General features: G+C 39.8%; 1 protein-coding gene and 1 pseudogene across 1 annotated transcript in view; both read right to left on the bottom strand.

The window, feature by feature from the left end:
* Positions 1 to 23,361, bottom strand: part of PPP3CC (protein phosphatase 3 catalytic subunit gamma) — an 85,498-nt gene that overhangs the window by 9,395 nt on the left and 52,742 nt on the right. Inside the window, exons 6-10 of the mRNA XM_049769453.1 lie at positions 21,599 to 21,738; positions 16,200 to 16,277; positions 16,021 to 16,115; positions 8,470 to 8,595; positions 7,664 to 7,735 (exon numbers count right to left, since the gene is read on the bottom strand). Of these exons, the coding sequence (XP_049625410.1) occupies positions 7,664 to 7,735; positions 8,470 to 8,595; positions 16,021 to 16,115; positions 16,200 to 16,277; positions 21,599 to 21,738 (511 nt within the window). The remainder of the gene's footprint in view (positions 1 to 7,663; positions 7,736 to 8,469; positions 8,596 to 16,020; positions 16,116 to 16,199; positions 16,278 to 21,598; positions 21,739 to 23,361) is intronic.
* LOC126005373 (uncharacterized) lies at positions 21,954 to 22,091 on the bottom strand (annotated as a pseudogene).

Raw genomic sequence — 23,361 nt, 5'->3', positions numbered from 1 at the left:
TTATTTATCCTTTTACTGTCAGTGGCCAGTCAGGACAATTCCAAACTTTGGCTGTTTCCTGAGGCCTCCATGCATATTCTCATATACTTTTCTTGGCTGCACATACTTCTGTTCTAGGCTACACTAAAGTTAGAATACTGTTCCAGGTATGTATTTTTATCCAACCCTGTAAGTAAGTAGCCTGGCATTCAGTCCCAGGTGGGCTACCACGCTGTACCAACCAAACATAGTGCTATCTTTCATTTGAGCTAGTCTAGCAGATGTGTGGTATTTTCCATTGTGGTCTAATGTTATTTTTCATAATCTTAATGTAGATGTACATCTTTTTATAGTTTCAGGCCCTTCTTTTGTAAAGTGCTTCTCCAGTTCTCACCTGGGTCTGGTGTTCTTTACATAATTTCTGAGTGAGCCTTTGCTAACAGCGCTCACCTCCCCTCACATGCTGTGATTTGTCTTTGCACACTATTCATACAGTCTTTTGATTAACACAAATTCTTATTTTTGATGTAGTCAATTTATTAATAGTTTCTGATGTGGTTTGTATATTTATGTTTTGCTTGAAGGAAACTTCCTCTACCCCAAGGTTCTGAAGATATACTGTACTATAAATACTAGAAGCTTTATTCTTGTTTGACCTTTTAATTATTCATTCATTTATGTTTAGCTTTTGAACTATGCCCAGCAGAGAATAAGAGCTACTCCTTGGTTTGTGCTCAGATGCTACATCCTGAAGTATCATGGGAATACTAGGCACCAGGGATCAAACCTAGGTTTTGCAGAAGCTGGCCATGTACCCCATACCTTTTTCTTCTTCTTCTGGAGGAGCAGTATAGGGACACACCTGGTGATGCTTAGGATTTACTTTTGGCTCTGTATTCAGGGATCACTCCTGGTGAGCTCAGGGGAACGTATGTGGTACTGAAGATCAAATCTAGTTCTGCCAAGGCCAGTGCTCACCTATATTCCAGACCTTTGAGCTCTCTCTCCAGCCTTGATTTTGTCTGTTTTTTATTTTCTCTCTGATCTTTGGGCCATACTTAGCAATACTCAGGGACCACTCCTGGCAGGGCTCAGGATCATATACAATGCTGGGGACTTAACCTGAGTCATGGTTTTGCCTTTTCTATTTGGTTGCATTAATCATTCAGGAAATTATTTTCATGTTTGGAGTATAATAGGGGCTACATTATATTTCTTCTCAAACAGAAAACCCTAAACCACTTAGTAAAAATAATTACTTTATTGGACCACCTCTGGTGTTCACATATTTGTGGATTTATCTCTGAATTCTCTCTTCTGTTTCAACACTTATCTGTTTGCATTAATAATCTTACTAACTGTTGCTCTGCAGTAAATTCTGATATGCTACAATCTTTATATCCTTGATATTCTACAATCTTTACTTTAAGACTTAAGATATTTTCATAAGAATTTAAGAATATATCCTTAGCATTTACATGTAAAACTTAAATTCTAAGGGCCAGAGAGATAACATAGTTGTAAGGCGTTTGCCTTGCATGCAGATGGATGGCAGTTCGAATTCCGGCATCCCATATGGTCCTGAGCCTGCCAGGAGTGATTTCTGAGCATAGAGCCAGGAGTAGCCCCTGAGTGCTGCCATGTGTGACCCAAAAATAAAACCCAAAAAACCTTAAATTCTAATAGGCTATAAATATAACTTTAATTTAAACTCATAGATCAAGTTAGGAATAATTTCTATCTATATTTTATAAAGTTTTTGTGGTGCCAGGGACTGTGGTGCCATAGGCCTTCTTCAAGTAAAGCATGTGCTTTATCAGAGTCATGTTTCTGGCCTCTGCAAGAATTTTTCTTTTAGTGTGCTACTGGGGATCAAATCTAGAACCTCACACATGTAGGGAATATTCTCTACCAGTGATCCACATTCCTGCTCTTTAATATTATACAGTTATTTATTTTAAGAAATGATATTGTAAATGGCACCTTTAAATTTTTTTTATTTTGTCTGTTCCTGACATGTAGGAAATATAGATGATTTTTGTATACTGATTTTGTATACACTTGAAGATTTTAATTATAGATTAGAATCTATAATTATCTTACTCTAATCTATATCAAACTTTCTTTGTATACAACTATGCTGTCCATATAGTGGTAATTTTCTGGCTTCCTTTCTGGTTTGTTTTGTTTTTGGGTTATACTCAGCAGTACTCTGGGCTTACTCCTGGCTCTGTGCTCAGTGATCACTTTTTGCAGGCTTGGAAGACCATATGGGGTGCCACAGACTGAATCCAGGTTGGCTGTGTGCAAGGCAACTGCCCTACGCAGTTTTTTGTGGTAACTGGCATTACAACTTTCTGTTGGATCCTGCAGAGTTCTATGTAAGAGTTTCTCTTTTGTTGCTTGTTCTATTCTCCTTGAAGTCTTGAACTTTGTGTGTTCTCCATTCCCATCCACATTTTCCTCTTATCTTTCAAGGGTCTCACTTTGTCTCCCAATTTCTCTTCTTACTACTATCACTCTGGCTTTCCTTCTGATCTTTGTATCTTGCTCTTCTTTTTCTTGCCTTGCTGTGTTGGACATGACTTCAACTTTTCTTTATCTTTGAAACAGTGCTCCCAAGTGAATCCTCCCAAGCAGTGCTCCGACTCTCCTGGCAATTCTAGGTCAATTGGGCTGGCAGTTCAAATTAGGTTGGGCATGTGTTTTAAAACCTGTATTCAGGGGGGCGGAGGTAGGGTGTTTGCCTTGCATGCAGAAGGATGGTGATTCAAATCCTGGCATCGCATATGGTCCCCTGAACCTGCCAGGAGTGATTTATGAGCATAGAGCCAGGAGTAACCCCTGAGTGCTGCCAAGTGTGACCCAAAAGACAAAAAAAAAAAAAAAAAAACCAAACCACCAAACCTGTACTCAGTCTCTGGCCCCCATTATTGCTAATATTTATTGCATTGTGTTGAGTGCCAATATACTCATCTATCCTAACTAAGGAAAGTTTTTGACATTTCATCATATGATAGTTAATATCAGTTTTTGTATATATTTTTGTGATAAAGAATTCCTTTCAAAACTAGCTTAAAGGACGTATTACAAATGAAAGATGAAACAGTTAAGTGAATAATCGGGAGAGCATATGCTGGATCTTATTTGTGGAATATAAATTACTACAGTATCCACACCCAAAATACATTGTGTATATATACAGGTTTCCAACTGACATTATAGTTCAATATCTGGATATGCTATATGATGACAGTCAAGAATAGTTCTTTCTATCTAGCACCAAATAATAGGCTCCACTGTTTACCCACTCCCTCAGCCCCTTTAGTGACCACCATTCTTTTGTTCTATTCGTTTTCCTTTCTTTTTATAGAAGTCATTTTATTTACTTCACTCTCCATTTGCTGTGGCTATTGTGATGACCGGGGTCACACATAGTTGACTGTGGTGCTTGCCATAGTCTTAGTTGCTGTGCTTGCCACACCCTTCAGTGCATGAAATCTCTCATTTTGTTATGACAGTAGAGATCACAAAGGTCACTGGGATTGCCCTTAGCATGTGGGACAGTGCTGGTCTCTGTCATGAACTCATCTCTGGCCCTGACTTGTTTTCTTATCTTCCATGTATCACTTTTTCTTCTTCTTTTTTTTTTTCCTTTGTTTTGTTTTCTGTGTTTTGGGCCACATCCAGCAGTGCTCAGGACCTGTTCCTGGATCTGTGCTCAGGGATGACTTATGATGGGTTTAGGGGAACATTTGGGGTGTTGAAGATCAAATCTGGGTTGGCCCTTCTCAGTATACTATTGCTCCAGCCCCTCGCACATCAAAAATTTTTGTTTGTATTTGGGCTACACCCAGCAGCAGTCAGAAATTACTCCTGGCAGGAATATATGGGAAAAATACGGGAAGCTGGGGATCAAACCTGGGTCAACCACTTGCAAGGTTAGCACATTACCTGTTCTACTATCTCCCCAGCCCTACGTGCATGTTGTCTTTCCCACCACAAATGAATATTTTAAAACTACTATGTTTCTTTGAATACTAGTTATTTCATGTTAAATTTTCTTTTCTTTTCTTTTCTTTTTTTTTTGGCTTTTGGATTTTGGGTCTCACCCAAAAGTGCTCAGGGGTTACTCCTGGCTCTACGCTCAGAAATTGCTCCTGGCAGGCTCAGGGGACCATATGGGATGCTGGGATTCGAACCACCGACTTTCTGCATAAAAGGCAAATGCTTTACCTCCATGCTATCTCTCAGGCCCCAATTTCATGTTAAATTTTTTAATATTTTTGGAAAAAGTCAAATTGTAGGAATAACTTATGTATATTATTAATTTCAGTTTGCTAGTGTTTAGAATTATTGTAGCTAGGGCAGGAGATATACTACAGGGTGAAGAAATTTGCATTGTTCACAGTCGAACCCAGTCCAATCCCTGGCACAGCAAACAGTCCCCCAAATACCATTAATAGTGATCCTAGAGCACAGAAACAGGAAAAAGCCCTTGTCACATTTTAGCATCATAATATTGCCAAGTAAATTTGTAAAGGTAAAGTTTTCTATCTGTACCTGTAGTTTTTTTTTAATGGGGGGGGGGAGACAGGCTTTTATTTGTTTGTTTTCGTATCAATAACCAAAATACAGTGGCCAGAGTAATAGTACAGCAGACAGGGTACTTGCTTTGCATGTGGCCAATCTGGGTTCAATCCCTGGCATCCAACATGGTCCCCCAAGTCTTGTTGGGGGGGGGGGGTGATCTTTTAATATGAAGCCAGGAGCAATCCCTGAGCACTGCTGGATGTGGCCCAAAATCAACAATAAAACAAGAATCAAAACACACGCTTCACATTTGAGGAACACGTTTGTCACAGGCTAATAATCCCCAGTATGCCTTTTTCTTTACAGCAGTGGTTCTCAAATAATGGGGCTCCCCCTCAGGGAGGCACAAGGCTCCATAAAGGGGGGGCACATTTGACCTCGGTAAACACTGTCATAACAAGCTAAGCACCGTGTTTATGTCTCTGTATGTCTCTGGAGCTGAGAGTTGCTGAATCCTGCTGCAAACCCCGCTTGGAAAAGATATGCATTGCAAAACGTACTCATTGTAGCCATTAATCCAGACATCACCTCTGATTAAAAAATCAGTTCAAATTATTTTATAGATCTTTGTTTTGCAGGTTAAAGTTTTTTTTTTTTTAATAAAGATACTATTTACAGTCACACGGGGGACATGAAAAATGTTTTCTTCCTAGGGAGGGCATGACAGAAAATATTGAGAAGCATTGCTTTACAGGATGATTTAAATTACATTTGCATTTTTGGAAGGCATGCTCTATATCAAATATTTTATATTATCTCAGTTTGAGTACACAATTTTATATTAGATCAATTTGGGAAACTGAGCAATTTATCCAATTTTACTGAATTATATCCAATTTAATTCAAACACCTGGAAGTGTTCAGGGATTACTTTTGGCACTGTGCTCAAGAATTAGTCCTGGGCCCGGAGAGTTAGCACAGCGGAGTTTGCCTTGCAAGCAGCCGATCCAGGACCAAAGGTGGTTGGTTCGAATCCCGGTGTCCCATATGGTCCCCCGTGCCTGCCAGGAGCTATTTCTGAGCAGACAGCCAGGAGTAACCCCTGAGCACCGCTGGGTGTGGCCCAAAAAACAAAAAACGAAAAACAAAAAAAAAAAAGAATTAGTCCTAGTAGTGCACAGTGGACCACATGTAGTAAAAGGGGTTGAAACAGGGTCAACCAATGCAAATAAAGTGCTTAAACCCATACTGAACTCTCTGAACCTCTCATTATTTCCTTAATGTTTATAGAATTTGTAGTAATATGCCCTTTTTTCAGTATTAGCATTGATCATCTTCATCTTTTTTCCTTGTTAAATTTTACCAATGATTTATCAATAATCTTAAAAACACATTTTGTCATTACATTATATAAAGTAATTTTTATCTTTTTTGTTTTTTGTTTTTGGGCCACACCCAGCGGTGCTCAGGAGTTAGTCCTGGCTATCTGCTCAGAAATAGCTCCTGGCAGACACGGGGGACCATATGGGACTCCGGGATTCGAACCAACCACCTTTGGTCCTGGATCGGCTGCTTGCAAGGCAAACGCAGCTGTGCTATCTCTCCGGGCCCAATTTTTATCTTTTATATCTCCTAAAACATAGAGGTGTTCCAGCTGATCTTTATTATTTATTTCTTTTTTTTCATCTTTGGGAGATTACACCCAACACTGTTTGGGCAACCAGGGTCACACTCAGTAGAGCTTGGGGCAGGGGGTATGTAGTGCCAATGAGGAATCACTTAGGGCTGAGAACTAGCAGGGTTTACTCTGTCACTGGAACCACAAGCCCAATCCCTAATTCTATTTTACCTGCATATATTTAGAAAACACAGTGATTATTATTTTTAATCTGTTGATCACTAAAATTTGTTTAACCCAGCATGCGCCAAACCTTTTGGGGGGTTGGTCACACCTGGTGGCGCTCAGGGGCTACTCCTGGCTCCATGCTCAGAAATCACTCCTGGCAGGCTCAGGGGACCATATGGAATGCCAGGATTCACACCGGTGTCTGTCCTGTGTTTGTCACGTGTAAGACAAACGCCTTATTGGTCTGCTGCCGCTCCTGCTCCAAGGTCAACTATTATAAATGTTTAGGTCAGGTTGGAAAAAAGTGGCACCTGATATCTGTGGCATGCAGGGTTCTTTACTTAGCTATTAGAAAAGTTAATTCATTATATAGTCTATTTTCATTTCTAATTTTGTCTGCTTATTTTGCCAATTACTGAGATGTATTTGTTAAATTTTATTAACATTGTGAATATTTCTGTGTATCACTGAATTTCTATTTTTATTTTACATATCTTGTGATCATGTTATTAACTGCATACAAACCTAAAACTTTGTTAGCATCTTTGTTTTAGGGTCTTTTTCATGAAATATGAATCTGCCATTAACAGATTGATATTAGGTTGTTTTGGTTTTTTTTTTGGTTTTGTGGTCACACCTGGCAGCATTTGGGGTTACTCCTGGCTCTACACTCAGAAATCGCTCCTGGCAGGCTCGGGCAACCATATGGAATGCCATGATTCAAACCAATGGCCTTTTGCATGCAAGGCAAACGCCCTACCTCCATGCTATCACTCCAGTTCCTAGGCACGGTTTTAGTTTTTGGTTTTTGGTTAGTTTTTGGTTTAAGAGTCACTGCCAGAAGTGGTCAGGAGATGTTCGGGAACTGAACTTGGGCCTCCAGCATGCAAAGCAAAGGCTCCGACCCCTTTAACCTATCTCCCTGGCTTTTGCTGATTTGTTTTCTGCTATTTTTAGCATATACTTATTTTGCCCCTTCTCTGCCCTGGCATGTTTAAAGTTTTATCTGGAAAGTCTGGTAGTCTTATTTTCTTTCTTTGTTTTTCTATTTCTGCAGATTTTCATTCAGGTAATTATGTCTTCTATGCACAGTTATCTTTTGTGTTATCCTCATATCATTGCGGCGCTAGAAATGACTTCTGGCTCTAAGCTTGGGGATCACTCCTGGCAGGCTTGAGGGACCAGAGGAGATGCCAAGGATCAAACCTGGGTTTGGCCCATGTAATGCAAAACTAAGAAAATTATACAAAAGAAACCCAAACAAAAATTTTATTTTTAGTTCAAATGAGGAAAAGTCAAATTTACCTTCATTTTCATCATCGGAAATCAATTCGTCATCAGAGCATATGTTGAGAATGTTAACCAGCATTTCTGTGACTATATATGAAAACAAAATTACAAAAGAAAATGAGAAAACTATGCAGTGAATAAAGCTCTATCAAAATAATGTATACAAATAAACATACATATTAAATACAGAAAAAATGATATGTCATTATACTTTTAATTTTTTTGTGGGCCTGGACAATGAAACAGGGCCTCATATGGGCAAGGTATGTGCTTTTCTGCTGAATCAGTGGCCCCAGCCCAAACATTATGTGACTGAGAGCAGCTATAAAGATTCAAATAAATGCTTATACAGAATTTGCAGAGATTAATTGTTCGATCAAAACTGCTGCCTTTGAAAATTTCATTAGATTACTAACCAGAGCCTTGTTTTCACTGATAAACATAGGAAAACATTCCTTCCATTTCCCCCCAAACATTCAGTCACCAGGCTTATATATCCATTTACAGTTGCAAGCTTATTTGGATGGGTCCACAGATGTAATTCAAGAACAATATTTCCTACTTAAATATCTTCATCACTAAAAAAGCCACTGAAGAAATAGTGTCTGATGCTATTTTTACATTGTAATTATAGCAGAAGAGAGAGACTTTTAACTAATTTAGAATAGAAAAGCACACTCAACTAAAACTATAATTTAAAAAATAAGGTACATTTAAAAACCTCAGTAGAGAACAAATCTGAAAAAAAAAATAAGAAGAATAAACATCACAGTCAAGAATCAAGACAACTGATGGGCCAGCTGTTTTATTCGCTCTCTTACCTTTCTCCCCAACAAAAGGCAGAGACCACGTGAAAACATCCATGAAGTTGGGAAGCCAGTAGGGGTGTGGAGAGCAGTTAAACTGCCTGATATTCATGACGTTGTTTTCATATTTTAACACGGCAGCTAAAAAAAGGAAGAAGCAGGAGAGTCTGGCATGGAGGACACACACACCCTGGCACCCAGGCGGCTCTGTAACCACTATACAGGTGCTGCACCGCATTCAGATACCTACTTCCTGTTCGTAGTTTAGAACTCAGTATTTAAGATAAAAAAAATTAAGGCATTTTATGTATTCATCTTTTTCAGGAGTTACCTCAAGGAGTTGGTGGGATAGAGCAGGGATTAAGGTATCTGCCTTGAATCCTGCCAACCCGGGTTCTTTTATCTTTGTTGGGAGGAGGAGGGGGATAACTGCACTGGCTGTGCTCAGAGATTACTACTGGCTCTGCTCTCAGGAATCACTCCCAGCAGTGCTTAGGGGACTAAATGGGATGCTGAGGATTGAAACCAGGTCAGCCATGTGCACCTATTGGCTGTTCAATAGTTCTGACCCCTACCAACCCAGGTTTCTATCCCCATCACCTGAAGTGATGTCTCAATGACAGTCAGGGATCACTCCTGACCAGAGCCAGGAGAATTTCCTGTGCATTGCCAGGTGTGTTCCCCAAAATAAGCTTAATTAAATAGCATTAAACTGAATATAAGTATCTAGTAATTATTTTTTTTAAAAAAAGAATTAACTCAAGTAAAAGTCAATGGAAAAGCTTACATAATAAAGTTCAAAAACAGGCTGGAGCGATAGCACAGCAGGTAGCACCATTTGCCTTGTACACAGCTGACCTGAATTCAATCCCTGGCATACCATATGGTCCCATGAGCCTGCCTGGAATGATTTCTGAGCACAGAGCCAGGAATAACTAACTCCTGAGTGCCACTGGGTATGCACACACACACACACACACACACACACACACACACACACACACACAAAATAAAATAAAGTACAAACGCACTAAGCTCTCAAGCTTCATAGGGCTAATAATAATGCACAGTGAGTGACCTATAGGTCCCACATGAGAAAATTATTGTTATACACTTCCTTTTACACGTCAAATGGTTACAATCTTCCATGAAGCAATTTTTCTCATTAGAGAGTCATCACCTTGTTTTGATAGTCATTAGACAAAGTCAAATTTTTTGTGAACTTATTTTGCTTTTTTTTTTTTTTTTTTTTTTTTGTGCCATACCAGGTGGTGCTCAGGGATTAATCCTGGCTTTGCACTCAGCAATCACTCCTAGGAATCTCAGACCATACAGAATGCTGAGGATTGAATCCAGGTAAATTACATACAAGGCAAGCATCCTACCTGCTATACTATCTCCTCAGCCCTAAGTTTTATGAAGTCTGTAATGCAGCTGCTACAATTCATTTAGAGAAATAAAAATGGCAAACTCAGAACAATTTATAACAAGGTTTCAAAAGCAGATGAAATTATTTGCATATATACAATATAATGGATTTTAAAATGCCCCATTCTCCTCTCCACAGGATATTGCTAGCACTCTACAATACCCAATATTAATCTGTTCATCTATTTGTGCACATACTTTGGTACTAAATGATTTTCTATATGTTTAAAATTTTAAAAATCCAATTACTGAGCCAAGGATATGGTTCAGTGTTAGAGCTCATCCTGGCATTTTCTAGCCTGAGTCAGATCCCTGGTCCTATCTGGACTCCAGTACCACCATGGCCCTGGTGGCCCCTGAGCACCTTCACAGTGTTCCCATACTTTCAAGCCTGCCCTGGAAAGGCCTTCATACAGCCATTGATGCCCGCACTGCTCCCCTGCCCTACCCTGCCAGAGTGGTCCTTATTCAAATTCAATTCCAGGCTTGCTTTGCATATGTGATGATCTGGGTTCAATCCCCAATACCACTACCAAAAGGAAAAAAAGGAAGAAGTACAATCCCTCAGTCCTCATTGCCAGCACTATTATATTATTTGCATTATTCTCTAATTTATTTTTACTGTGATCATAAAAAGAACTGGGTACAGCCAGGGCCATTCTTAGAAATGACAGACACAGATCTTCTCTATGCTCTTGTTTAAAGCTTTTTATAGGACAATCTTCTGTTCTCAAATTCTAAGCTATTGAATTAAAAAAATATCCTCCAGAGAATTGAGAAAAATACATTAAAAATAGGATTGTCAGTTCTTTAAAAACCAACACTGACTACAATGTACGCATTCCATTATTTCTTCTATATGTGATCATATAGATTTTATCCATCCAACCAATTTAATGTGTAATAATTCAACAATTTCCCTCACTATTCATAGGGGAGAAAAAAGAGGAAGGTCTAATTAGTCAATAGTTAGAAACAAGAACTTAAAAAACTACTTTGGAGAGGCCTGAAGTGGCAATACAATGGGTAGGGTTCTTGCATGCAGCTGACAAGGTTTAATCCTTTGATCCCCATAGGTCTCCCAAGCCCCACCTGGAGTGACCCTGAGAAAAGAACCAGGAGTAACCCCTGAATAGTGCTGGGAGTGTCCCAAAATAAAATAAAACCCCAAATCCCATGTCTAGGTATGTTCCCAGTAAAGAGAATAGGAACATTTTGGAGACTGGGAAATGGCTTGAAGGCTAACATGGTCCCTGCAAACATGAGTCCTTGAGTTCTATCTATCCTTGGTGTCTTCACATGCACCAGACCATGCTCTGCCCATTGAGGTTCCCCATGCCACAAGCGATTTCCAGCAGCTCCTCCAGTGTGTGCAAGCACCACATGGAAAATGGTGAGAACAAGCATTACAGCCATGGGTGAGCATGTGTGTGAGTAACCACAGTAATCCTCGCAGGCACTCCAAGCAGAATATGTGTAAGACCAGCAGCCTGAGGTACAGTCCAGGTCAGTAAGACTAATTGTGTGAACACAACAGGAGTCACATAATGGAGATGAGAGGACAGGAGAAGGAGATCCTTAAAAATCATGAATTTAGTGATTTTAACCTGTGAGATACCTCCTATTATCAATGAGATTAAGTAAAATTCAAGAAAGAAAAGCAATAGTAGAATAAAAAGAAGGAAAAAAAACAAGAGAGAGGTAGTTGGATGGAAAGTAATAAGTATTAGCAGTTTGTTTCAGATGCCATTTCTTCTGTCTTTTTTCTTTTAAAAAAAAGTCTTAAAAAGGGACTGGTGAGGTGGCGCTAGAGGTAAGGTGTCTGCCTTGCAAGCGCTAGCCAAGGAAGGACCGCAGTTCGATCCCCCGACATCCCATATGGTCCCCCCAAGACAGGGGCAATTTCTGAGCGCTTAGCCAGGAGTCACCCCTGAGCATCAAATGGGTGTGACCCGAAAAAACAAACAAACAAACAAAAAAGTCTTAAAAGAATCTTTTTTTTTTTTTTTTGGTTTTTGGGTCACACCCGGCGGTCCTCAGGGGCTACTCCTGGCTGTCTGCTCAGAAATAGCTCCTGGCAGGCACGGGGGACCATATGGGACACTGGGATTCGAACCAACCACCTTTGGTCCTGGATCGGCTGCTTGCAAGGCAAACACCGCTGTGCTATCTCTCCGGGCCCTCTTAAAAGAATCTTAGAAAAACATTTTTTTCTTTCAGAGATTAGTGGTTGGGGCCAAACCAAGCCATTTTCAGGGGACCATGTGGTAGCTGGTTGGAATCAAGGTCAGGTGCATACAATGCAAGTGCCTCACACTATCTGAATCCCCCTAATTTTTTTCAAGATAAAATTATCAATTTGATCAAAGTCTGCAGAAAATTCAGATGGATAGTGACTTTAAAAGTCTGCTAAGGGAATAATCAAGTATAAAACCAGAGTAAAATAGGTCCCCAAACAAGGAGCTAGCAGTGAGCTAGTAAGGAGATAACTGATATGGGTGAGTGACACCAGAGAAATAAGATCACTAAGTGTCGTTTAAAATTTTTCTTTAATCACTGTGAGCTACATAGTTACAAAGTTGTTCATGATTGACTTTCATATACAATGTATAACATCCTTCACCAGAACACATTTCCCATCATTAACACCCCCAGTTTCCCTCCTGCCCTCTCCCATACCTGCCTCTGTGGCAGGTCTTCTTTCTTTCTCTTTCTCTCTTTCTTTCTCTTTATCTCTTCCTCTCATTTTCTTCCTCCTTCCTTCATTCCATCCCTTCCTCTATCCCTCCCTCCCTTCCTTTCTTCTCCCTTTCTCTCTTCCTCTCTCCCTCCCCTTTTTTCCCCCCTTTTAGACACTGTGGTTTGCCATATGGTTACTGAAGGGGTATCATGCCTATCACTTTATCTCCTTTTAGCACCCAGTTTATGTCCAAAGTGATCATTTCCAACTATCATTGGAAGGACATGTCTCTTCCCTGTCCTAACTGAAATTGCCCAATATTTGTGGCAAGACTCCTACCATGGGCTCTTATTCACTGCTAATGGGGATGTCAACTAGTTCAGCCTTTTTTGGAAAACTGTATAGATATTCCTCAAAAAAAAAAAAAAAACTAGAAATTGAGTTCCCATATAACCCAGCAATACTACTCCTAGGAATATACCCTAGAGGCCCCAAAACAAAATTGCAGAAGAAACAAAATACAGACAAGCCCTCTGCACTACTTTGTTCATCGCAGCACTATTCACAACCCAAGTGCCCAAGAACAGAGGAGTGGATAAAGAAACAATGAAATACTATGCAGCCAATAGGAAAAATAAAGTCATCAAATTTGCTTATACATGGATAATATAGAGAGCATTATTCTGAGTGGAAAGAGGAATAGACATAGAATGATCATAATCAATGTAGAATTTTTTTTAATATAGTATAGTATTAATACCCAAAGATGACAGAAATGGGGGCCAGGAAGAACAGTCTATAAATGATAGGGGGAAAATGAAGAATAAATGTGGTTAAGGAGCAGCAGAACAGAACACGAGAACTATAATTCAGAAAAGAGTGATGAGAAATAAAAATCTGGGAAAGAACTTCAGGATTTTCTGCCTTTGTAAATGATGGCAAGTCAGGAAGCACACTGACGTGACTGGTGCTTCTAGTGAGTTTTGCCCTCAAGATTTTATTTTATTTTATTTTATTGTTGCTGGTTTGTGCACACCCGGTGTGCTCAGGATTTCTTCTTGCCTCTCTGCTCAGAGATCATTTCTGGAGGTGCTTAGGGGATCATAGGTGGTGCTACAGATCAAACCCAGACTAGTTGCCTACAAGGCAGGCACTGTACCCACTGTATTATCTCTCTGGCCTTATTTCTACTCTTTAATTTTAGGGGCTAAAGGGATAGTACAGTGAGTAGGGGTGCTTGCCTTGGTCACTGTTCATCCGGAATCAATCCCCAGCATCCATATGGTCCTAACACCCATCAAGAGTTAACTCCTGCATGCAGAGCCAAACAGAAGTAATCCCTGAGCATACCAGGTGTGGCCCCAGACCAAAATATATACTTTTTATTTTTCAATGAAAGAAATTTAATTACCAATATCTTTAAATGTTAGCTTATACTTTTTAAATGTATACATAGCATGCTACAAAATATATACTTTTTTTTTCAAAATATATATTTTTAACATGTTTTTGTTTTTGTTTTGAGGGAGATCTTGGGAAACGCAACCAGTGGATCTCAGAGGACTATTCCTGAATCTGAAATCAGTATTGAATCTGGGTTAGCTGCATTGCAAAGAAAGAACCGTACTTTCTCTACTATGTCTCTGTGCCCTCCCCCAGCTCCCTGGTTTACTTTTAAACAGAGTAGAAAGTGTGTTGAGAAAAACTTCAATTGTTACAGCGACCACACCCAGCAGTGCTCAGGGAGCCAAGGCCACATCCAGCAATACAACCTCACATAGTGGGCTATATGTTTTTGTGCTGACCTAGGGGAGAAGACTTGGCAGTGCTCGCAGACTACCAAGTCTACATCTGGCAGTGCTGGGGTGGGATTGGGCTCAGGGATGGCATCTGGAATCCAGTATTGAACTCAGCCATGCACATATAGGCACAGAGGCAAGTGGGCATGTAGGCACAAGGGCCTTGTGGAGCTCTTTCAAACTTCTCTCCCCAATGGCATATACAAGGTATGACTATAAGTAATGAGACTGAAGAAACCACCAACTACAAACACTAGACCCTGCATTTCAAGCGACTATGATCTTATGACATAATCATATTAGGTACAATGATAAAATATTACAGTATTATTATAGCAGTTTATTGTTAACCAATGCTCTTAATATTTATATCTATCATTCCAACTTATCTACATATATCTTATCTATATAACAATGTACTTTCAAGATAAAATGCGACTTAAAAATTTATGGATCTTATTAAAAGGTTCAGTTAACTGAAGCTATTAGCTATGCAGTGTTTTGTGAACTGTGAATTTAAAGGGGCAGGAGGCTTAGGCCAGAATTTAGGACTCCTAGATTAGTGTCCTTTTCAATATACCTTACTGCCTGACTGTGGATTGAATTCAGAGATGCTGCCATTACTCAAAATGTGTTTGGAACTCCTTTTTCAGGACTGCCTCCAAGAGTTGTTTGAATAAGCAACACAGGAACTGCCCAGTCTCATTACCTTAGTATCATACCTTGCTTCTGACCCCAAATGGCGTTGTCTATCTTGGCCACTCACCTTAGACATCAGTCTTGACTCCAAGTGACTTTTGGCTGTTCCAAAAATCAAATCCACCCTCAGAGGACAAAGATTTTCCATCAATGAGGATAATCAAAAGAATGTGTCGCAGACTCTGAGGGCAATGCCAGAAGAGGAGTTCCAAAAAAGTTTTGAACAATGGCATCATTGTTGGAATAAGCATATAGTCTCCAAGGGAGCTACTTGGGAGGGGCAATACTCATTTGAATATAAACATTCTGACATGTGTGCTCAAAGTTTGATTATTTTATAGTCCTATTTTATGAACGACAAAAAAAGTTACAGAGGCATAATTTTTTTTTAGGTAGATTGCTGCTCTGATACAAAATAGGCTAGCCTTATAAATTCTGGCAAAAAAAGAATGTGTATATCCAACTTCCTTTTTCAGTTGGAATTCAGTTTAAAAGGATTATGCGACTTACATAAAGCTACGTTAATTATTTTTATGGCAGTTTGAACTAAAATTAAGATTTTTTTGACCTTTTATACTGTATTCTACCTGTACCATTTCTTAAGAAGAGCAAGACAACTAAATAATAATAATAATAATAATAATAAAACCTTAAAACACTAAGTGGTGGTACTTTACTCAGATACTATTAAAATACGTTAAATTCACCAAAACAAACTTATTATGAGCTGGACTTAATTTATTCTTCTTACATTCTTATTTAGTAGACACTCTGATCATTACCCAATTGTCCTTAAGAGAAGAAAACCAAACAGTGGTACAAAATTCAAGTGTCCTGGCCTTTCTTTAAATTAAAACTCCCTTTGTTTTATTAAAAATTTATATATGTATTCAATACTTATTATTGTAGAGCTCATATTTACTCAAAATTTCCAATGCAAATATTGCTGGACTCCTTTACCTTTATTGTTGTAGACATCTAGGTAATTGGGAGCAGAGAAAATTGTGATGAGTGATGGAAAACCTGTTGTTTGGCTCTTTCTGTACATTCGATACCTGGAAGAAAAAGGAGGGCAAGTCAGTTTGGCAGTCAAGACAGAAGCCAAGAGCAGCACCTGCTACAATTTTGCTAGAACTTACCCAGCGTCTTGGGCCTCGTGGGCTCTAATTATTGACAACAAACTATTGTTCTGCAAAAATTCACAAACCGCAGGGTAACTGAAATAGAAAATTAGGGGGAAAGTTTGTCATTTAAATAATAGTCCTTTGGTTTTTGAGTCATACCCAGATCAAATAAGCAAGCAATATTCAACATGAAGAAAAAAGTTCCCCTATAAATCTTGAAAAACTTTTATTCATCTTGACCCATAACAATCAATAGCAATACTTTTGTGGTATCTTGATACTAAAAAGGTTTACTAGGTTTGTTTTTGAACCACACCCAGCTGGGCTTAGGACTTACTCCAGGCTCCGAACTCAGGGATCTACCAGGTGTCATTCCTGAGTGTAGATCCAGGAGTAAGCCACAAGCAAAACAAACAACAGCAACAACAAGAGACTAGTTAAATGTCTTGTGACACCTCAGGGGCTAGAGAGTACACAAGGTACATTTGCCTTGCTTGTAGCTAATCCTGATTTGATCCGCAGCACTGCATGTAGTCCGGTAAGCACTGTGAATCAGAAGGTGACTTCTGATTATAGAGCCAGTAATAGACCTTGAGCACTGCCAAATGTGGCCAAAAAAAAACCAAAAGAAATAAATAAAACCAATGTGTAATAATAGCTAATATAAAATGGAGCATAGAGAGCTGTGATTTCCTCTAATAACTTCTCAATCAAAGGGAGAAAAGCGAGTGCATGTCTGTGTGTAATTCCTTAAAATCAAGCAGGTCTTTGAAAGTTATTCTAATAACATTAGCTGCTTCCAGGGTAGCCAGCAGCTTAGAGATAAAGGAGAGAGACATTTCACTGAACATCCTTTTGCATTTTTCAGTTTTACGCTAGGTAAATGTATAAAATATTTCAAATTATTTTTTTCTGAGCATAATGAAGTCATAAATATAAACTAAAAATTTAACACTTGAATAATTCCAGGTTAATTTTTATTTATTTATTTTTGGGTTTGAGGTCACACCGGGTGATGCTCAGGGGTCACTTTTGGCTAAGCACTCAGAAATCTCTCCTGGCTTGGGGGACCATAAAAGGATGCCAGTGATCGAACCAAGGTCTGTCCTGGATCAGCCTCGTGAAAAACAAATGCCCTCCTGCTATGCAATTGCTTCTGCCCCTTCAAGTTAATTTTAGACTCTCTACTTCTATATGTCATTTAAACAGATAATAGTAATATATATATTATATATATATAATATATATATATGTATTTTGTTTTTTTTGGGCCACGCCCAGCGGTGCTCAGGGGTTACTACTGGCTATCTGCTCAAAAATAGCTCCTGGCAGGCACAGGGAACCATATGGGACGCTGGGAGTCCCCGGGATTTGAACCAACCACCTTTGGTCCTGGGACGACTGCCTACAAGGCAAACACCACTGTGGGATCATTGGTTCAAAAGACAAGTGGGACCATGACCTATGGATACAATCCTTATCATAGAAGATCAGAATGCCTTAGGGCCCATAGAAATAGTGAAAGTGAAGCTTAGTTCTCCAAAAGAACCTTACGACCCGCCAAGGGACCTCACAGGGTTTTTTTTTGTTTTTGTTTTTTTTTTTGCTTTTTTTTGGGGGGGGTCACACCCAGCATTGCTCAGGGGTTACTCCTGGCTCTACACTCAGAAATCACTCCTGGCAGGCTTGGGAGACCATATGGGATGCTAGGATTTGAAACACCGTCCTTTTGTATGCAAGGCAAATGCCCTACCTCCTTGCTATCTTCCGGCCCGACCTCACAGGTTTTTGCCCTCTTGAGGTATTTCTCTTTCTCTCTAAAGATTCATCTAGGTGTCATGTTGGGGCCTCTGGAGGAAGCTTTTCCTATCAGGACCCACCTGGGGGATTATGAGACCTCAGAACAAGTGGGGCCTAGAGCTCAAATATATAAATTCCAAATCAGGAACTACTTGGGAATGTAAAAAAAAGAAAAAATTTCAGTACAAGTGAGGTGAGCATTTCTAAAGAATTCCTAGTAGAGCCCACTTTGGAGATTCAGAAGCCTAGGGACAACACAAAGCAAACAAAACAAAAAATGCATTAGTGAATGCAAGAGGAAAATACATGGTTAGGGATCTTTGAATCTCTGGTTACATTTTCATCAACTAATCAGTATATTACCTTACTCTGAATGTTTTGTGCAAAAACATCAATGCTGGGGCCAAAGCGATAACACAGCAGTAGGGCATTTGCCTTGCCATATGTCCCCTCCAAACCAGGAGTGATTTCTGAGCACATAGCCAGGAGTAACCCCTGAGTGTCACTGGGTGTGGTCCAAAAACAAAACAAAAAAAACAAAAAAAACAATGCTGATTCACTAATGTGGCATTCTAACCAACAATGTCTTAATTTGTCCTAAGTAAAGTTTTTCTAACATGTATTTTCCCCAAAAGTAATTAGTCTCATACACTTAGTGACTCTAGACATGTTTTCAGCACTATAATCCAGGCCATTTAAATTATTTTGTTTTGTTTGGGCCACACCCAGTGTGGGCAGGCGCTTCTGGGACTTCAGCAAGCACCCGACTTCCTGAGCTATCTCCCTGGCCCATTTTAAAGTGTGAAGTTAATTTAGAAAAATTAAATTAAGGGCCCAGAGAGATAGCACAGCGGCGTTTGCCTTGCAAGCAGCCGGTCCAGGACCAAAGGTAGTTGGTTCATATCCCGGTGTCCCATATGGTCCCCCATGTCTGCCAGGAGCTATTTCTGAGCAGAGAGCCAGGAGTAACCCCTGAGCACAGCTGGGTGTGGCCCAAAAACAAAAAAAAAAAAAACAAAACAAAAAAATTAAATTAAAAAAAAAAGGCAAGGAAAACAATGGAGAAGAAATGAGAGAAAAAAAACCTTGCACTAAGCAGACTACTGAAACAAACTACTTATAGAATACGGGCTGGAACAAGAAGTCAAAGCAATTCCTTATTCAATACCACCAGGGTTAGCTATGGATTGGAAATGTCTCAGTTCTGCACTGAAATGGATTCTAAATTCTGTGTTCATGTCCAAGAATGACCTTGAAAGTGCAATGTATATTTATTTGGGATTAAAAACAAGCCCTCAGTAGCAATGACACAGTAGGTAGGGCATTTGCCTTGCATGCAGCTGACGTGGGAATGTCACTTATAGAGTAATATCCAAGCCTGTCAGGAGTGTTCCCTGAGCACAGAGCCAGGAGTGAGGCCTGAGAACTTCCAGGTATGGCCCCAAAACAAAATCTTCAGGGACTAGGGAGATAACTCAAATGACAGAATATATGTTTTATACATACAAGCCACAGGCTTAATCCCATAATTCCCCTAGCATCCCGGGAGCAACACCTGAGTGTAGAGCTAAATGCTGCCCCAAAATAATCGAGGGTGGTTCAAAATAAAAAACTGAAACAACTTGGGGCCGGAGAGATAGCATGGAGGTAAGGCATTTGCCTTGCATGCAGAAGGATGGTGGTTCGAATTCCGGCATCCCATATGGTCACCTGAGCCTGCCAGGGGCTCAGGAATCCCTGAGCGCTGCTAGGTGTGACCCAAAAACAAAAACAACAACAACAACAACAACAACAACAAAAAACCTGAAACAACTTAAAAGAGAAAAAAAGAAAAGAATTCCTGATGTCACAGTTAGAATACAGGTGGTAAGTCATGTTTCCTGCACGTGACCAACATGGGTTCAAACACCAGCATCCACATGGTCCCCTGATCATCAGGAGTAATTTGTGAGTGCAGAGCTAGAAGTAACCTCTGAGAATTTCCAGGTATGGCCCAAAAACCAAAGGGGAAAAAAACAAAAACGAAAAAGTCAGGTTGAGGATTTGGCTTAAGTGGTACAGCACATGCCTTCCTTGCAAGACTATGAATGCAATCCCCCACCAATACCACTGAGGGCTCTGCTCTGGTGAACCCCTAGCACGTCAAAGCTTGAGCATTGCCAGAACTAAATCCTACCCCACTCCCCAAAATCTCAGCAAGTTAGTAAATTTGCAAATCACACCCATTATTAATGAGGATTGACCATACACTCTGTAGGATTACACCTTATTTTTGTTTATTTTGGGGTCATGCTTGGTAGTGCTCGGGGTTTACTCTTGGTAGGCTCAGGGGACAACAGGAGTTGCTAGGACTTGAACCTGGATCAGCTGCTTACAAGGCAATGACTCAACCCACTGTACTATCTCTCAAGCCCAAGGATTCACTTGAGAAGCAGAATGCGATCACAAGCAACAAAGATTTATAATTGAGAGTTGACTTCTATAGAAATTGTACCAATTTACACCATGCTAACAACATATCATGCTTTAGATTCTAAGTAATAGAACTAAGCTTCATCTTAGTAGTGGTCACTACTAAGATTAACAGAAAGGTTAGTGGGAATAGTTGCTTCCAAGAGAGAAATGCTAAGGAGCTGGAGTAATAGTAGAGGTAGGACGTTTGTCAGCACACAGACGACTCGGGTTCAAACCTTGGCATACCATAGGTTTCCCGAGCCCGCCGGGAGTAATTCCTGGGTGCAGAGTTAGGAATAACCCCTGAGCACTGTTGGATGTGTCCCCAAAACAAAAAACAAACATAAAAACAAAATAACAAAAAAGTGCTCTGCCAATATTGAGGAGACCTGTTTTTGTAGATTTCATGTAGTGAATTACCATAAGCAATTAATAAAACAATTAGGGAACTAAACGTGTATTATTTGTCCCAATCAAATATATTGAGACTAAAACATTATACCTTGGGCCAGAGGGACAAATACAGGATTAAGTAAGGTTCTTGCCCTTTGGGTTTCATTTGCATCACTGCAACACTGCAGTATGGTCCCCATGGGCTCCACTAGGAGTGACCTCAGAACACATAGCTAAAATAAGCCCTGACAAATGCTTTTCTTAGCTAAAATAAAAAATTAAATCTCAAACATTCTGATATCTCCCTGTTTGTTTTTTTTGAATGGCAAAGCACAGTTCACATATGAGATTCAAGGCAACAGTCAACTTCCAGGAAATGTCCATGACTTAGTTCACAATGTCCTGATCTTTTTATATCATTGCCTATTCCAGTCATTCCCCAAATGGGAGAGCTTTAAAAAAAAAAAAAAAAAAAGGATTACCATGTCTCAACCTATGAAGCAGACTTTATTTTAAAAAGTCTATAGATGATACTTGAGAACACATAATGTGGACTATGTGTAGTCAGGCAGTGCTATAGCCCTGTAAAATGCTCTCTTCATCCTAATCCATGCACTACACCTCAAGCACAATACCTAAAAGAATGTGAAAACTAAAACTAGTGTTTTTCATCTATTTAACATTCTCTGCTCTCTATTAGTCAAGAACAAATGCATACATACTCAAAATTAAATACTTTGGATTTTTTTTTTATTCCTTTGGCTTACCTGTAAAAGTAAGAGCAGCCCCGAACAGTGTTGTGGGTATAATACTCCATAGTCTTTTCACTGCCATAATCCTCTGAGGGATCAGACCAAAGCAGGTCACACACTGGTCCAAAGGCTGGAGGCTCTTTAAACCTGTCTAACTAGAAGACAAAGTCCAAAGAAGGAAAATCATGATATCAAAGAGCTTTGGAAAATAGGTATGCAGCAAAAACAAAAACTTTCCACCCACAAAAAAAGGTACTAGAGAATGGGGGAAAAAAGAATTAGAAGAAAAGGTGATAAGCTACTAAAGAAATCAAACATTAAACAAATTCATATATACAATGTTTTCTAGAATAGACTATTTTTCCAACCCCAGGGGAGAGCAGAATACAGTCCCACACTACCACAATTTTATGGTCAAGTTTCCCACATTTGGGGAAATCGCAGGGATCAGCTCATCCAGAGTGCAACAGATAAGCCTCATCCTGGGAAAACACTGCCAGGTAAGTATTACTGTAGACATTTATAATGTTCCTACCTCTGGTCACATACAGTCCTAAGGGGATTCATTGTGTTCAAATGTAAAAATCAAGTAGACTATGTTATGTAAGTTCACTTTAATTGCCTGGGGCAGCCCCTGGAACCCTGAAATCAGTGAAATTAGGAAGGGTTTACAATGTTTCTGTTCATTGTTAACCTCATTGCAGTGGAGATTTGCGTGTGTGTGTGTGTGTGTGTGTGTGTGTGTGTGTGTGTGTTGTTTGTTTTTTGGGGTCACACCCGGCGATACTCAGGGCTTACTCCTAGCTATGCACTCAGAAATTGCTCCTGGCTTGGAAAACCATGTGGGATGCTGGGGAATTGAACCTTGGTCCCTCCTAGGTTAGTGCATGCAAGGCAGACGCCTTATTGCTTGCACTACTGCTCCAGCCCCTACAGTGGAGATTTCTTTAATTTGCAGAATACTGGTTTATTCTATATAGAGCTTTCAGTGGAGGTAATTTCAATAAATTATCCATTTAAGCTTTTAGTTGCTATTGCTTTAGTAAAAGCATATAGCAACTAAAATAGTGCAGTGCTGAGAGCACTTCTAAAGTGAAAGGGTAACTTTTCATGAATACAGCTGTTTCAGAATTTTAAAATTGAAGAATTTGTATGTCAAGGAGAAATGTTGAATGACAATTAAAGGGTCGTACATATAAGCAGGAGAGTAACCTGAGGAGAGTAACTTAATTCAGAAAAAATAATCGCACTCATTTGTGGGATATGTAAAAAAAAAAGTATGGTAATAACATCCAGAGACAAGAGACCAGGGCCAGGAGGACCAGTCGTTGGTAGTAAGATTGCTACAAACAGCAGGGCAGTGCAGTTAGAGAAGGAAGCATGATGACTGTGATAATTGGTCATGCTCGCCCTGGACAATGATTACTCTGGTGCTAAGGAGATAAGCACGATAGCCCGTCACTAACAATATTACAAACCACGGTGTCTAAAAGGAAAAAAAGGGAAGAGAAAGAAAACTGTCTGCCATAGAAGCAGGCAGGGAGGGGAGAGACTAGGGGGAGGGCAGGAGGAAAACTGGGGACACTGATGGTGGGGTATGTGCACTGGAAAAGGGTGTTGTACACTGTGTGACTGAAAATCATGAACAACTTTGTAACTGTGGGACCGGAGAGATAGCATGGAGGTAGGGCATTTGCCTTTCATGCAGAAGGTCACTGGTTCGAATCCTGACCACCCATATGGTCCCCTGAGCCTGCCAGGAGCAATTTCTGAGCATG

The sequence above is a fragment of the Suncus etruscus genome, chromosome 3 (assembly GCF_024139225.1).
Source record: "Suncus etruscus isolate mSunEtr1 chromosome 3, mSunEtr1.pri.cur, whole genome shotgun sequence".
In the NCBI taxonomy this organism is placed as follows: Eukaryota; Metazoa; Chordata; class Mammalia; order Eulipotyphla; family Soricidae; genus Suncus; species Suncus etruscus.
This window is presented reverse-complemented; position numbering and strand designations above follow the sequence as displayed.